This window comes from Mauremys mutica, chromosome 9 (assembly GCF_020497125.1).
Source record: "Mauremys mutica isolate MM-2020 ecotype Southern chromosome 9, ASM2049712v1, whole genome shotgun sequence".
Lineage (NCBI taxonomy): Eukaryota > Metazoa > Chordata > Testudines > Geoemydidae > Mauremys > Mauremys mutica.
The window spans coordinates 78,236,275-78,252,849 of record NC_059080.1 but is presented as its reverse complement, the minus strand read 5'-3'; the positions used below and the strand labels follow the sequence as shown (position 1 = coordinate 78,252,849).

General features: G+C 39.3%; 1 protein-coding gene across 3 annotated transcripts in view; it reads right to left on the bottom strand.

Moving 5' to 3' along the window:
• MED12L (mediator complex subunit 12L) overlaps positions 1–16,575 on the bottom strand; it is a 300,960-nt gene that overhangs the window by 263,136 nt on the left and 21,249 nt on the right. For all 3 annotated transcript variants that reach the window (XM_045029734.1, XM_045029735.1, XM_045029736.1), the window contains exons 3-4: positions 10,979–11,170; positions 8,888–9,047 (exon numbers count right to left, since the gene is read on the bottom strand). In XM_045029734.1, coding sequence (XP_044885669.1) covers positions 8,888–9,047; positions 10,979–11,170 — 352 coding nt within the window. The remainder of the gene's footprint in view (positions 1–8,887; positions 9,048–10,978; positions 11,171–16,575) is intronic.

Sequence of the window (16,575 nt, the reverse complement as noted above, 5' to 3'; positions counted from 1 at the left end):
CTCTCTTTTTTCTGCCCTTTTAATTAAAAGGGATTTTCTATTCACTTTCAAGGAACTAACATCCCACTGTGCACAGGAGGGGAGGACAGGGGATCCTACACAAAAATATGGTATTTATAACAAGTCAGTTCAAGTTTGCAGATTTTTGCAAATATGATTTTATTTTGTTTGGTGTGTTTTCATGTTAGGTCGCTGTTTTGTTCGTTTGTGTTTCCCAGTTCATTTATACATTCAGCATGTGTCATGTCCTATGACACAATCCTTTCTAATGACAGAAACATTCAAATAACAGTCATTACAAAAATAAATCCTACAGCTCGTAAGTCATTTCAGGGCAACAACTTACATAATTTAAGGGCTTTATGATTGAGCCCATGTTTTGCACTTTCTTGCTTGATTTGTTTGAATGACAAAAGCACCACTTTCTCCTTCGTATTTCCAGAATGCTCTATGCACACTGCAGTTTACTTTGTGGAGTGGCATATAAGAAGCGGAAGAAGTGGTCTTGGAATAACTTCAGTGGATGAATTAGTGTTGGCCCATATTATGGCCTGGCCACACTCCCAGACAGAATAAGCTACAAGATTTGGTGGGACAGATCAAGGCGTATCTATGCTACAGTGCAAAATGCTCTCCAACACCCCACACCCAGAAAACACTCTTCACGGGTGTGGCACATGAGCGGTTTCAGATTTGGAAAAATTGCAGATGAACAATTGCATCCTGCTTGGCTGCCTCTTTCTCCCCACGTCCTAGATCTAATGCAACATGTTACCAGCATACAAGTAAACAAAAAAATACAGTTAAATTCTTTCAACAGAAAGAAAAACAAGCTGAAAGACAGGGTTCTCTACGCTTTTGAAAAGAGCAGATATATATGAAATTGAGAAGCACTGAGAAATAGGGCAGCAAATAGGCTGCCAAAATTCAAGTATACTCCTTAAAAGACCTGATTAGGGTTACCAAATTTATTTGGGGGGGGGGAGAAGGGGAAAGAGACAATCCACCAGCAAATGTTCTCAATGGTTCTTGCAGAACTGGGTTTTGCCCTAGGTTCCATACAGACCCAGGCAGTTAGACTCCCTGCGCTTACCATATTCCTTGCTGCTGTTGGATCCAGTGAGGTCTGTGCTGTCCCGAGGTGCACCACCTCTCCTCCTTGCTACAGCCTGCTCTCTCCTCCAGCCACTTCTCCACTGAATTAAGCTGGTTGCCATGTTTTACGTTAAGAGGCACAATATGGGATGTTCTATAAATATACTGCCATTATGCCATGCAAATTCAATTAGCCAAGTGGAAAGAAAAAGCAGCCAAATTGGGTTTATAAACAGCAAAGTTGGGCCCTAAAGGGAGCGAGTAGGAACAGCTAGCAGCACCTAAGCCCTTAAGGAAGGATGTGGGGAAAGGCAGGAGTGAGTGCGGTGGCCTCCAAGAAAACACAGTGATTGAGGAAAAACAAATTTCCCATTATGTTATTTGTATCATCAGCCTGCCTATGCCAGCTGATAATCCTATCAGGTCCCATCCTTCCCCCACAGTGACAGGCATCTAGGATTTGCATTTTTAAAATGCTAACCAAAAGAGAAATAACTGGACCCATTATGCCTGCTTTGTGCCTTTTTTCCTGGTAGAAGCAGGGGCGGCTCTAGGCACCAGCAAACCAAGCTGTTGCCTAGGGCGGCCAAATCTAGGGGGCGGCAGGCTGGGCCGGTGGACCTGCCGCAGTCATGCCTGCGGGAGGTCCACCGGAGCCGCGGACGAGCGGACCTGCCGCAGGCATGACTGCGGAGGGGGCGCTCGTCCCGCGGCTCGGCTGGACCTCCCGCAGGCATGACTGCGGCAGCTCAAGCGGAGCCGCCGGACCCGCGAACCGTCCGCAGCCGTGCCCGCGGGAGGTCCGCTCGTCCCGGGGCTCCGGTGGACCTGCCGCGGGAGCTCAACCGGAGCCGCGGGAAGAGGGGACCCGCCGCGGGACCGAGGAAGGGCGGCGCAGCACACCGCGCTGCTTGGGGCAGCCTATTTTCTAGAGCCGCCCCTGGGTAGAAGGCAGACTTAAATCTGCTAGTTGTGAATCCCTCCAGTGGAAGAGAGACTGTAGGTAAATCCATCCCAGCCCTTGAAAGAGAGGGCTCCAACACAGTATCCATATGCCCCGATGATGTCCAGACACCAGAACAGCCCCTTGGCAGCTAGCATAAGAATGTAAGAATGGCCATACCACTCAGATCAATGTTCCATCTAGCCCAGTATGAGGTCTCTGACAGTGGCCAGGGTCAGCTGCTTCCAAGGGAAAGAACAGAAGAGGGCAATTTCAAGTGATCCATTCCCTGTCATCCAGTCCCTGCTTCTGGAAGTTGAAAGTTTAGAGACACTTGGCGCATGGGGTTACGTCCCCAACCATCTTGTCTATCAATGGACCTACCTAATTTTTTCGAACCAGTTATACTTTTGGCCTTCACAACATCCCATGGCAATAAGTTCTACAGGTTTACTATGTTGTGTGACTGTGTACTTCCTTTTGTTTGTTTTAAACCAGCTGCCTGTTAATGTCATCAAGTGCCCCTAGTTCAGTGGTTTTCAAACTTTTGTACTGGTAACCCTTTTCACATAGCAAGCCTCTGAGTGCAACCCCCACTTATAAATATATAAAAAAGTGTTTTTAAATATTTAACACCATTATAAATGCTGGAGGCAAAGCAGGGTTTAGGGTGGAGGCTGACAGCTCACAACCCCCCATATAATAATCTCGTGGCCCTCTGAGGGGTCCCGACCCCCAGTTTGAGACCCCCTGCCCTAGTTCTTATGTTTCCCAAAGGGGTAAACAACACTACCCTTTTCATTGTCTCCATACCATTCACAATTTTATAGACCTCTATCATATTTCCCCTTGGTCATCTCTTTTCTAAGATGAACAGACCCAGTTTGTTTTTTTTTAAATCTTTCCTCATATGGAAGTTGTTCCATACCCCTAATCATATTTGTTCCCCTTCTCTGCATTTTTTCTAATTCTAATATATCTTTTTTGAGATGGGACGACCAGAACTGCACGCAGTATTCAAAGTGTGGGCGTACCATGCATTTATATAGCGACCTTCTGATATTTTCTGTCTTATTATCTATCCCTTTCCCAATGGTTCCTAATACTCTGTTCACCTTTTTGACTGCCGCTGTACATTGAGCAGATGTTTTCAGAGAACTATCCAAGATATTACTCAAAAAAGAGAGATCTTGGAGTGAACAGCTAATTTAGATATCATCCATTCGTACGTAGAACTTGAATTATTCTTTCCAAGGTACATTACCTTGCATTTAACACCAAATTTCATCTGCCATTTTACCGCCCAGTCACCCATTTTAGTGACATCCCTTTGTAACTCTTCAGTCAGCTTTGGACTTAAATGATCTTAACAGTGGAGAGAAAGTTATGAATATCCTGAACATTACTGGTCCCAGTACAGCTCCTTGGGGGACCCTGCTATTTATCTCTCTCCATTGTGAAAACTGACCATTTATTCCTACCCTCTGTTTCCTATCTTTTGACCAGTTACTGATCCATGAGAGGACTTTCCCTATTATCCAATGACTCTTTACTCTGCTTAAGAGCATTTGGGTGAGGAACCTTGTGAAAGGTTTTCTGAAAGTACAAACACGCTATGTTGGCATGGGATCTATATAGGTGTGGGGATCTCACCCATATCCTTTGCAGTCAAAACCAATGCAAAGAATTCACGTAGCTTCGCCACAATGGTCTTGCCTTCCCTGGGCACTGATTCAATACCTTGATTGTTCAGTGGCCCCAGTGACCATTTGGCAGGCTTCCTGCTCTGATGTACTTTTAAAAAATGCTGTTAGTTTGTGTGTCTTTTGCTAGTTGCTCTTCAAATCCTTTCTTGGTCTGCCTTATATTTTACACTTGATTTGCCAGAGTTTATGCCTCTTTCTATTTTCATCATTAGTAGTTGATTTCCAATTTTTAAAGGATGACTTTTTACCTCTGCCTCTTTTACTCTGCTGTTTAGCAAGAGTGGCTTTTTTTTTTTTTACTTGGGATATATATTTTGTTTGAGCCTCTATTTAAATAGCCTCTGTACAGTTTGCAGGCATTTCACCCTTATGACTATTCCTTTTAATCTCCATTTAACTAGCCTCCTCATTTTTGTATAGTTCCCGTTTTCAAAGCTAAATGCTACTGTGGTGGGTTTCTTTGGTATTTTTCCCCTACAAAGACATAATTTTAATTACACTAGGGTCGCTATTACCAAGCGGTTCAGTTTTACCCTCTTTCGGACCAGATCCTGTGCTCCACTTAGGCCTAAGTCAAGAACTGCCTCTCCCCTTGTGAGTTCCAGGATTAGATGCTCCAAGAAGGAATCATTTAAATGTGTCTAGAAATTTCATTTCTGCATCCCTTTCTGAGGTCTTATATCCAATCAATATAAGAATAGCTGCAATCCCCCATTATTTTTGCATTGTCTGCTTCTGTAGCCTCTCTAATCCCCCTGAGCATTTCACAATCACCATCCTGGTCAGGTGATCAGTCCTACTGCTTTTCTCTTATTGTTCAAACATGGAATTTTTATCCATAGAGATTCTATGGTACTGTTATTTGACTCCATACTTTCTTTCACATATAGTGCCACTCCCCCACCAGCAGGGCCTACACTGTCATTCCTATATATTTTGTACCTTGATATTACTGTGTTCCATTCAGTTTCCATGATGCCTATTATATCAATATCCTCATTTCATGCCAAGCTCTCTAGTTCACCATCTTAGTATTTAGACTTCTAGCATTTGTACATATGCACTTATACAATTTTGTCAATATTTAGTTACTTGCCTTCATGCGTTATGTTTAAATGGGACTCTTTTACAATTGACTGTTCTTCACTAGCTTCTATCTGTAGTTTACCCATTTATTTCCTACCCTCTTTACTAGCATACAGTTTCCCCTTTAATAAATTCATCCCTAAATGATGTTTCCACCCAAACCTTGTTTAGAACAGCCCTGAAGCTTCTCTAATCTACACTGAAAATCCAACTGATTCAGAACTAGCCTCAGGATTGGGGTTGGGGTGGTTGCACACTGCTCCTTTGTACCTACCCCTGTCTAGCTGTGCTCAGAATATGGCAAGCTGATAATCAGCCCTATTTCCAAAGACAGACATAAAATGAAGGTTCTCAGAGGAAACTGTGGGCTTGCAGAATACTCTCATTATAATTATTTTAAACTCAAATATTTATGATCCCTCAGTAGACTATCCTCCAAAGACCCAATTTCTATCTAATAAGATATAAATGCAACCTGAAAACTCATCTCGCCAGTAAATCCACATTTACTTGTGCCTCACTGGCTGGCACAGTGGGTTAATGTACAAGCCTTTCATCTCTTGAGACACAAGACCAGCTCTTGTAGAGTCAGAAATTACTTCTCTTGATGATTTGTGATGTGTACTGAGGGCAAGGATACATTTTTGTCCTGAACGTTTCTCAGAGCACACTTGTAGAAGACACCAAAACAACATATTTGTGTGGTACAAAAGTTTGATCAGCATAAGTTTAGCATGGATGTATTAGTAAGAGATTGTCAAAGCCAAGAGTGAGTTATACAGATTATCCCAAAAAATCACTATGAAAATCTTTATAGCATATCAAAATGCCATGTATTTGGTATATGCCACATGTTTTACAGAAAAAAATTATAAATATTTCAGTTATAGGAAACAATTCTAGTTTCTATGTTTCATATCGCTTTGCCTGACTTCTTTAGTAGCATGAATAAAAGTAGGCAGACTAGAGTTTTTGTTCCTGTTCTAACTCAAATTAGCCAATTGCCAATTAACATGTTTTAAAATACTAATCTAGACACCCCTCGCATTTGTCCAATGACAAAAAAAATTTGTAATTTACTTTAGGCCAAAACCTAGGGCAAAACCACAAACATTAATATCTTAGATCAAATGTTTTTGAGTGTCTAAATCATCAGCCTGTGACCCTGTGATCATGTACTTAAAGACTGTATCATAATGCATATGCACTAAAAAGCTAAATTAATGTTGCATGGTTAACCTCAGATCTGGCATTTCCTAACTTCTGACTGCTGGATTTTGCAATCTTAATGTTCTTTTAATGTATTTTTAAAATGCAATGTCCATTTCATAATCAAGTTGATTAACAAGAGTCAATTGATTATAAACTAATGAATTTGCCATGAGCAGCAGTATTTCCAAAAAATAATACTGTATACGCAGACACCCTCAGTTTGCCTCCTTCCTGGTTTGACTCTGAATCTGAAGCCCCAGGTTATGCAGGCTGGAAAATAAAATAGCACATCTAGTATTAACAATGCTAGCACCATGCAGCACTACCATAGGTTTCCTTGGTTCCATCTACTACTGTTTTAAAACTTCCAAAATACAAAGACATTCAGAGTTTTTGAAAAGTTGGGTCAGATACTTATTTCTGTACATCCCCATATGAGGGCTAAGTTGTCTAAGATTTTTGCTAAAGGATGAAAAACATGCTTGTCTAGCTTAAAATGTGTTAGTCAAAGCAAAGTTGAGGGGCTGAAAACCCACAAATAGTAACTGAAAAAATGTTTGCATGAAATACCAGCAAGATATGACAGCCAGACACCCTACAGGTGCTCATAGCAGGGACACGGAAGTGTTGCAGTATGATGGTGAAAAACAAAGGGCTTTTGCTTTAACTTCGTGGTTTACATTACAAATAAAGGGCGGGGGAAGGGAATCATTAATTCCAAGTACATATATTATTTTATCCCTAACAATCTGCATACTCTCCAACTTCCAAATTGGCTAAATATTTTTTATTTATTTTAGTCCCTTTGATGCTGTATTCTAAGGCACAGTTCTAGCTGCCAATTTAAATGACATTTGACTTAAAACAGAAAGAGGGTTTACCAGGTGCACTCAGCAGCAGAGATGTACTTCAGCTATGTTTAACAACTGTTTAAAAGTACTTTCAATATTAAACTTTAAATATTAAATTAAAAAATGCTTTCCTTAAACCCTGGAGGTTAACAACTTGACTTGGTATCTATCAAATCCTCTCTTTATCTGCTTAAAAAAAAAAAAAACCACAACCCACACCTCTGCTCACATATTATCTCATCCAGATACCCATTTTGAATTTTTCACCCACTTACAGTAGAACCTCAGAGTTATGAACACCTTGGGAATGGAGGTTGTTTGTCACTCTGAACAAAATGTTATGGTTGTTCTTTCAAAAGTTTACACCTGAACATTGACTTAATACAGCTTTGAAACTTTACTATGCAGAAGAAAAATGCTGCTTTAAACCATCTTAATTTAAATGAAAGAAACACTGAAACTGTTCCCTTATCTTGTCAAATCTTTTTTTTTTTAAACTTTCCCTTTATTTTATTTTTTTAAGTCGTTTACAGTACTGTACTGTATCTGCTCTCCCCCTCCCTTCTTTTTCGTTTCTGCTGCTGCCTGATTATGTACTTCCAGTTCCAAATGAGATGTTTGGTTGACCAGTTAGTTCATAATTCTGGTGTTTGTAACTCTGAGGTTCTACTGTATTTTGTCCTGTCTCATACATAGCCTGGGGTTGGGACTGTCTCTTTGTCATTTGGCAGGCACAGTGCCTAGCACAATACAGCCCTGATTCTTGACTGGGGTTTCTAGATGTTATCATAATACAAAGAATGAATTAGTACAAACCCGCAAACAAGGAAGAGTGGCAGGAAGAAGCTAGAGAGGGAGGATTTAGGTAAGGGACATAGTGCTAGAGTACAGAAGAGCGAGATCCGCAGTGGGAATAGTGGGCTGGGCCCAGAGAAAATAGAACATGGGTAGCGGGGGAACGAGATGGACCATGCTAATGACTTATGCCATTTTTCTGATCTGATATATGGCTATTTCCCCCAGGAGCAGGTTTGTTCCAATTATGATGTATGTTCTGGTAGTGCCTAGGAACCACAATCAGCAGCACCATTCTGGTAGGCACTGTACACACAAGGAAGGGAGAAGACAGTCCCTGCCCCAGAGAGCTCACACTAAGCTATTCTGACAACACTGAGAAAGACATACAGGTCAGATCTGGATCAGGCAGCCAACCCTGAGTGGACACACACAAAATCTGACATGAAATGTAAACTCTCCAGCCTTGAACAGTCTGCAAATAGGTTTTCAAGTTGGAGTTCAGCAGGAAGACATAAATTCCCCATTTCTCTTGAAAGAGCATGCCATTGTCACTGTTCTTGAAAGCCCTTTAGATTTTCATGTTCACATACATGGTACATTCAGTACTTGGCCCAGTACTTCTGGTTGGTGCCAGAAGGTAGCATTCAACCCCCACTGGTGAAATGAAAAGTGCTCCCACAATCGTTTAAATATAATTATGCCTAAAATATAAACTTTCAAATTTCATTTCAGGTTTTTCAAAGTAACAATTCAATTCACTCCAGGATGACATTCATCCTAGCATACAAGGACCTCTGGCCATTTAAGCCTTTAACTTCATAATAAGAGGAACTTGAATGGCCATAGACCCCTAGGTGAGCTTTCTACACTGGGATGAATGTCAGCAGCTGATGATTAAGATACAGTATATTCTTTTCAATAAAGTGATTAGAGATTTGGGATTTGATTTGACAGGTGGAGAGGTAATTGTATGGGGCAATATTTTATATCTTATAGCGCTTTGTATTATTTGACGATTTGGGGAGGAGTGCGAGCCAGGGGAATAGAAATCCTAATGGGAAAAAAAAAATAAGACTTCTACTAATAAATGATTCTTTGCTACATACTTTCCTAGCAACACCAGAACATTGAACAAAAGGAACAGTTCCATTCAATTATTACAGTGCAGTTAGACATTAGAATTCTTGTTCATTTACCAATATTTGGATCAGTAGCCTGACGTTTTTTAATTTTAGCTTCAGAAACAGCAGCATAGTAGGCACATGTCATCTTGATCAGCCATGCTGCTCGCAGTAGTGGCACAGAAAATTTTGCTAAATAAGCAAAGACATCCTCCTTTTTACTGAGAATAGGAACCTGGAATGAAACAGAAAATAAATACTATAGCAAATCCAATATAACAAGTTGTAAGGAAACCAGCTTGGGTTTCTATAGACCTTGACTATTTAATTCTAAAATACACTTCAGAAGGAATTTTATGTTAATCCATAAACTCAGGAGATCATCTAACTTTTTGCATGTATGTGGAATAATTTTGTAATGCATTTTGAAGCAATATCTAAGAAGGAAAACAACTCATACTATGGAGTAAAGCATGAAAGCTCAGCTTGCAGACCCTGGTATAATAATGGCTGCTTTTATGATCTTTGACATTGACTGGTAGAATTTTTTCACACAGTATCTTACAGGTGTTCAGCAACAGTGGTTGGTCCACTCTGTGTTACTAGACACATGACAATGTTAGCATCCCTTTGTGGTGTTATTGGCAGGTCAATTATCCCAGCTATTCAGACATTTAAGTGTCCTGGCCACTTACTAAGAAGCAAGAATATAGTCTAAAGGATCCTTTCAGTATCACCACTTCTGAGATTAACATTTTTGGAAGTTAAGAAACAAACCTAATTGGTTGACAATGAGTATAGCTCTTATTATAAAGCACTCACTCATTTTAGTTGTGGGCCTTGTAAACAAAGAAACCAGAACCAAACTTGGTGTAACTCACAGCTTTATTTATATCTGTTCAGGTATCTCTGTGCATAATCTTATTGTGGAATAAGAGTACCATATTTCAATGCAACTTAAATTCATAGTATCAGAGGGGTAGCCGTGTTAGTCTGGATCTGTAAAAAGCAACAGTCCTGTGGCACCATATAGACTGACAGACGTATTGGAGCATAAGCTTTCGTGGATGAATACCCACTTCATCTGACGAAGTCTATTGCACCTGAGTCTATAAGGTGCCACAGGACTCTGTCGCTTAAATTCATAGGGCACTTTTATTCCAGAATAAGATTGTCACAGACAGATTTACACCAAAATAACTAATGACACCAATTTAGTTGTTTTGGTTCCAGTTTCCATCTCAAGCACAGTCTAAGATTTCCATTGCCAGACTGACATTTGTCTTGATTGTCTCAATATTCCTAACTGATCAGTTTGATAGAATTTTTTCCTAGTTTCACACTCATTTTTTTTTAAGACACATCATGCTGTTTGAAAGAAACCTGAAAAGAAGCAAGATGTCTTCCCCCATCCTTGAGCTGTTGGAAGCATGCTGTTATCAAACCCGAGCAAGATCTTAGGCATAAGAATGGTGAAAGGAAAAGAATTTACAAGAGATAGTAAGGACGTATGGGTGTCAATGTAAAGGGCATTCAAGAGGATTGGAGTAAAAAGCAAGGTGTTTCTCTCAATATTGCATCAACCTCCAACACTTTCCTACTTTGTTCTGAGAAATTTTGGTAGAGCAGAATTCTTGCATTGAGACAGAAAACATCTAAATAAAGTGTATACACAGAGAACCTGGTTACCCAAGGTTAACTATAGCCAAAGAGAAATAAGGCAGCTTGCACAAAGAACTTCACAGTGTAGATGGTGTTTGGGAATCTAGCCTCTTTTCTTTTAAATAAGATGGTATAAAGACAAGAATAAACATTTCAAAGCATCCTCCTGCTCCTGCTGAAGTCAGTGGCAAAATCATATTGATTTCAGTGGGGACCCCAATTATAAAGTATGCTAATTTTCCCATTACTGTACATCTCAGGACAGAGAAAAAAGCATTTCCCTCCTTTGATGTATATAGAGGAGTCCATGTCCATCTACACCCTTACTGCACAATGATTTATAGAAAGCCCTGCTTTGTGAACAGAATGAGATCAGGTCACTTTTTAATAATAAATGCAGAAATATGCATTGGTTAATATAAACATAAATAAAGTATTATATAAATACTCCAACTCTGTAAAATCCAAGTAACCTTAAAAAAAAGGGAGTGAAAATGTTTATACCTTTTTTGCTAAAATAGTCAGTGGTTTATTTCCTGCTAAATCTGTGAACCAGTTGTGAATTGCACTCTGAGAGCGAGCAGTAACCAGCCAATAATTATCTTTGGCATTTACTTGTGGTTTCTTCTTTCCTGTGTCCTGGAAAGTATTAAGTTTTAGCTTTTCTGCTAATATGCTGCTAAAATAAGCGCCAATCTGGTGGAAAAACAAAACAAACATAATAAGTAAGCATCTATTGTACATTAACACACACAGGATTTCCATTTGAATAGAGGTAGTCATCACTCTAGTCTAAGCTATCAGTTTAATGAGCTTACACTTTAATTCCCTGGAGCTCGGAGTTGGAGTTTCCTGATGCTAAGCACCAGAGCACCACTACTAGTCATAGGAGATAAGACATACAGGTCAGATCTGGATCAGGCAGCCAATAGAGCTAAGCAGTAAAAAAGAAAGGCTCTTGAAGATGCCTGATAAAGTTAAAAAAAAAATGCAGTGAACATCATACTTCCAGTGATTACACTATAACCCATACTTCCATGTCTCTCCAACAGAACATTATCCCCAATTTAGGCCCATTCCAAGAAAGAACTGAAAATTCTCCTAAACATTAAGTACATGAATCGTCCCATTTTAATGGGACTCCTCGCGCATTTAAAGTTAAAAGTGTGCTTAAATCCTTTGCTGGATTGAGACCATAATACAAGTCTAAAATAACTACTTTAACAGTAATACATTTCTCACTGTTCCTCGATCTTTCATCATTATAACACATTATGAGTGAGGGCATGTGCATGCCCCTTCCCCTACCCCACACACACCCTTTGCTTAAAAGCAAACTGTGGGCTTGGTAAATTACTGCTCAGCAAGCGAGGGTATCAATCTACAGCACCCCAGCTTGCCACGCAGTAACGTCCCACGTGGACACTGTTACAACACAGTGAATGACTTAGCGTAGGTATTTTCAAGTAGTAGTCTGCTAAGCCTCACTCCATGACTTTCAGTGTGCTGTAGCAGTGTCCATGTGGGACATTACTATGCAGCGACCTAGAGTACTGTAGATTCACACCCTGGTTTGCCACTCAGTATCTCACCATGAAGACAAGCCCTCAGTTATGACCAGAACAGTATTCAATTCCCTTCCACCATCAGCGATGATATTCAAACCTGAAAAGGTACGGATAAGCATATAAAGGTTCAAATGTGTATGCAAATGTTTAAGCATAGATTCATGAGATTTCCCATACTTCTTGATTTCTTCTAAGTAGGGCTGTCAAGTGACTAAAAAATTAATCTTGATTAATCACGCTGTTAAACAATCATAGAATACCACTTATTTAAATATTTTTTGATGTTTTCTAATATATTGATTTCAATTACAACACAGAACACAAAGTGTACAGTGATCACTTTATATTTATTTTTGATTACAGATATATTTTCACTGTAAAAAAATTTTTTTTCCAATTTCCATACTGCAAGTACTGTAGTGCAATCTCTTTATTGTGAAAGTTCAACTTACAAATGTAGAGTTGTCAGTTAGTCACTCAGACAAACAAGTTGGTTTACAATTTGCAAGCGATAATGCTGCCCACTTCTTGTTTACAATGTCACAAGAAAGTGCGAACAGGCATTCACATGGCACTGTTGTAGCTGGTGTAGCAAGATATTTATGTGCCAGATGCACTAAAAAGTCATATGTCCCTTCATGCTTCAACCACCATTCCAGAGGACATGCATCCATGCTGAGGATGAGTTCTGCTCGATAACAATCCAATGCATGTTCACTTTTGTCATCTGAGTCAGATGCCACCAGCAGAAGGTTGATATCTTTTTTAGTGGTTTGAGTTCTGTAGTTTCCACACTGGAGTGTTGCTCTTTTAAGACTTCTTAAAGCATGCTCCACACCTCGTCCCTCTCAGATTTGGGACAGCACTTCAGATGCTTAAACCTTGGGTCAAGTGCTGTAGCTATTTTTAGAAATCTCACATTGGTACCTTCTTTACATTTTGTTAAATCTGCTGTAAAAGTGTTCTTAAAATGATCATGTGCTGGGTCATCATCCGAGACTGCTATAACATGAAATATATGGCAGAATGCCAGTAAAACAGAACAGGAGAGAGAGAATTCTCCCCCAAGGAGTTCAGTCACAAATGTAATTAACACATTTTTTTAAATGAGCATCATCAGCATGTAAGTATATCCTCTGGAATGGTGGTCGGAGCATGAAGGGGCATACGAACGTTTAGCATATCTGGCACATAAATACCTCACAATACTGGCTACAAAAGTGCCATGCAAATGCCTGTTCTCATTTTCTGGTGACGTAAATAAGAAGCAGACAGCAGTACCTCCGCTAAATGTAAACAAACTTGTTTGTCTTAGCAATATGCTGAACAAGAAGTAGGACTGAGTGGACTTGTAGGCTCTAAAGCAGGGGTTCTCAAACTGGGGATCTCAGCCCCTCGGGAAGTCACAAAGTTATTACATGGGGGATCACGAGCTGTCAGCCCCAGACCCCGCTTTGCCTCCAGCATTTATAATGGTGTTAAATATATTTAAAGTGTTTTTAATTTATAAGGGGAGTCACACTCAGAGGCCTGCTATGTGAAAGGGGTCACCAGTACAAAAGTTTGAGAACCACTGTTCTAAAGTTTTACATTGTTTTGTTTCTGAGTGCAGTTATGTAACAAAGAAACTATGTTTGTAAGTTATGCTTTCACGATCAAGAGATTGCACTACAGTACTTGTATGAGGTGAATTGCAAAACACTTTCTTTTGTTTATCATTTTTACAGTGCAAATATTTGTAATAAAAAATAACAAAGTGAGCACTGTACACTTTGTAGTCTGTGTTGTAATAGAAATCAATATATTTGAAAATGTAGAAAAACATCCAAAAGTATTTAATATCAATTGGTATTCTATTGTTTAGTGGTGAGATTAATCGTGAATAATTTTTAAATTGTGATTAATTTGAGTTAATCACGTGAGTTAACTGCAATTAATCGACAGCCCTATTTCTAAGCCAAAAATGCTCAAGGGAATTGCCTTTTACAGTATTTCAGCAATTTCAGGTTCAACCAACAGCGAGGGTTGCCAATCCTCCAGGATTGTCCTGCAGTCTCCAGGAATTAAAGATTAATCTTTAATTAAAGATGTCATGTGATGAAACCTCAAGGAATATGTGCAACCAAAACTGACTGTCCTACCAACAGCAGGAAAAACAAAGATGGGACAAAGAAAAAAGAGTTATCCAAATTTATTTACATCTCAAAACAAGTATTTCATCTCAACATAAGCTATTACAGATGGATATTTTAAAACCATTTGGGGGGGGGCTTTTTAATCTTCATGGAGAACGTTTCCAGTTGGTTACGTTTTAATTTCAGCAGAAAGGCTTTAAAATAGACATTGAACATATTTTAAGTTGTGTAGAATAAAACAGTTTTAACAGCTATGAGCATTTCCTCAGAACTGTTTTTTTTTTAAAGTTTGTATTTTTGAATAGTTAAGATCTCATCACAGTACAATATTATTCAAGACTAATTAAAAGTTAAATGACAAAGCAAGTATCTGCAGATAGCAGTTCTAGAGGATACGAAAGCCACAAGAATGTTGCACAAATGCTCTAGTATTTTGTCAACAGAAACAATTAGTATATGCATCTTTCAATATTTTAAAATAATTGGCAAATATCATATTTTGATATTTATGCTTCCCCAAATAACAGCTACATGTCCTCTGTGTACAAAATAATTGATTACTTATTATCACAATAAAATCACTTTTCCAACCAGCTCTGAAGATAAGTGTTTTCTATTAAAAATTACAAATGCAATACAGTTTTTTTTCCATTTTGCTTGAAACTTCAGTTTTTTGGTCAGTAAATAAATAATTCCTTCCCCCTACCTCCTTTCCCAGTGGTGGAGTGGGGGAGGAGAACAGAGGAGGAAAACAAAGACATTCTCTGTTTCCTTTGAAAAACCTTGTTTTCAAAAAATAATTTGAGTTATCAGCTGTAATGATCATGTTAGAAGAGTTTTACCAATATTTTACTGAGCTTTGCAGTACTTTGATACTTGCTTAGCTTTCTTCAAAGAAAAAAAAATTTATGTGAAGTTTCAGTAAATACAATTCAAAACTACATTTTTTTAAAAATGCTCATTTGAATAAAATCGAACAAGCAACAATGGCTGATGGGGAAAGTATTTCCTGGCAGTAAGTAAACAGCTGGAATAGTTAAGGGCCCACCACAAGGCAGGTGTCTTTATACCAGCAATGATTACCTACAAGGAAAGAAAGTCATTATTGCCTTTATAAACCATGAAAACATGGACTGGAAACAAAAAGTAATTACCTTGTTCGGGCTGAAATGTTACAATCTGGTATTATGTCAAGTATACAGTACTCAGTTTTTAAGTACCCTTTTTTTCCCCCCACATAGAGGGCTGTAAGGGACCACGAGAAGTTATCTAGTCCAGCTCTCTGTGCTAAGGCAAGAACAAGTTTACATAGACCATCCCTGTACAGGTGTTTGTCTAATCTGTTCTTAAAAACCTCCAATGATGGGAACTTGACAGCCTCCCTTGGAAGCCTATTCAAATGCTTTTCTTTATATCTAACCTAAATCTCCCTTGCTGCTAATTAAACTGATTACTTCTAGTCCTAACTTCAGTGGACAGGGAGAAAAATTGATCAGAGTCCTCTTTATAGCAGCCCTTAACATATCTGAAGATTGTTATCACATTCTCCCCACCCCCACACCTAGTCTTTTCTTAAGACTAAAGGAGTCCAGTTTTTTCTAACTTTTCCTCATACACCAGGTTTTCTAAGCCTTTTATCATTTTCAGTATTTTTCTTCTGGACTCCCTCCAGTTTGTCCATATCTTTCCTAAAGTGTGGCACCCAGAACTGGACATGGGTGCAGCCTCAGCTGCAGTACTGTGCCAAACAGAGCAAGACAATTGCATCCCATGTTTTACATACAATACTCCTGTTCATACAGGCCAGAATGATATTAGGTTTTTTTCAAAACTGCATCATTCTGTTGACACATATTCCATTTGTGAGCCACTATAATCCTCAGATCCTTTTCAGCAGTACAGCCTGACACCTAGCCAGTTATTCCCCATTTTGTAGTTCTACATTGATTTTTCCTTCCTAAGTGTAGTACTTTGCACTTGTCTTTAAGGAACTTCATCTCATTGATTTCAGACCAATTCTCCAATTTGTCAAAGTCATTTTGAATTCTAATCCTGTCCATCAAACTGCTAGCAACTTCTCCCAACTTGGAGTCATCTGCAAATGTAAACAGAGGTGTCTGCAGGAATTTGAATTGGACCGCTTTTGGAGGATCACATTCTGTGCCCCCACTGCAGCAGGGAGTAGTTTACTCTCCCTGCCGCAGCCCTGGGGCCAGGAGTTGTTCTGTGGCCCTGCCGATTATTGGGGGTGGGGGCATGGCCCTGCTTGCCCCCTCCTGCGCATGCCCCATTATCCAAGTCATCAATGAAAATATTGAATAATATCGGGTCTAAAACAGACCCCTGTGCAACTCCACTAGATATATCCCCCCAGTTTGAAAGTGATCCATTAATAATT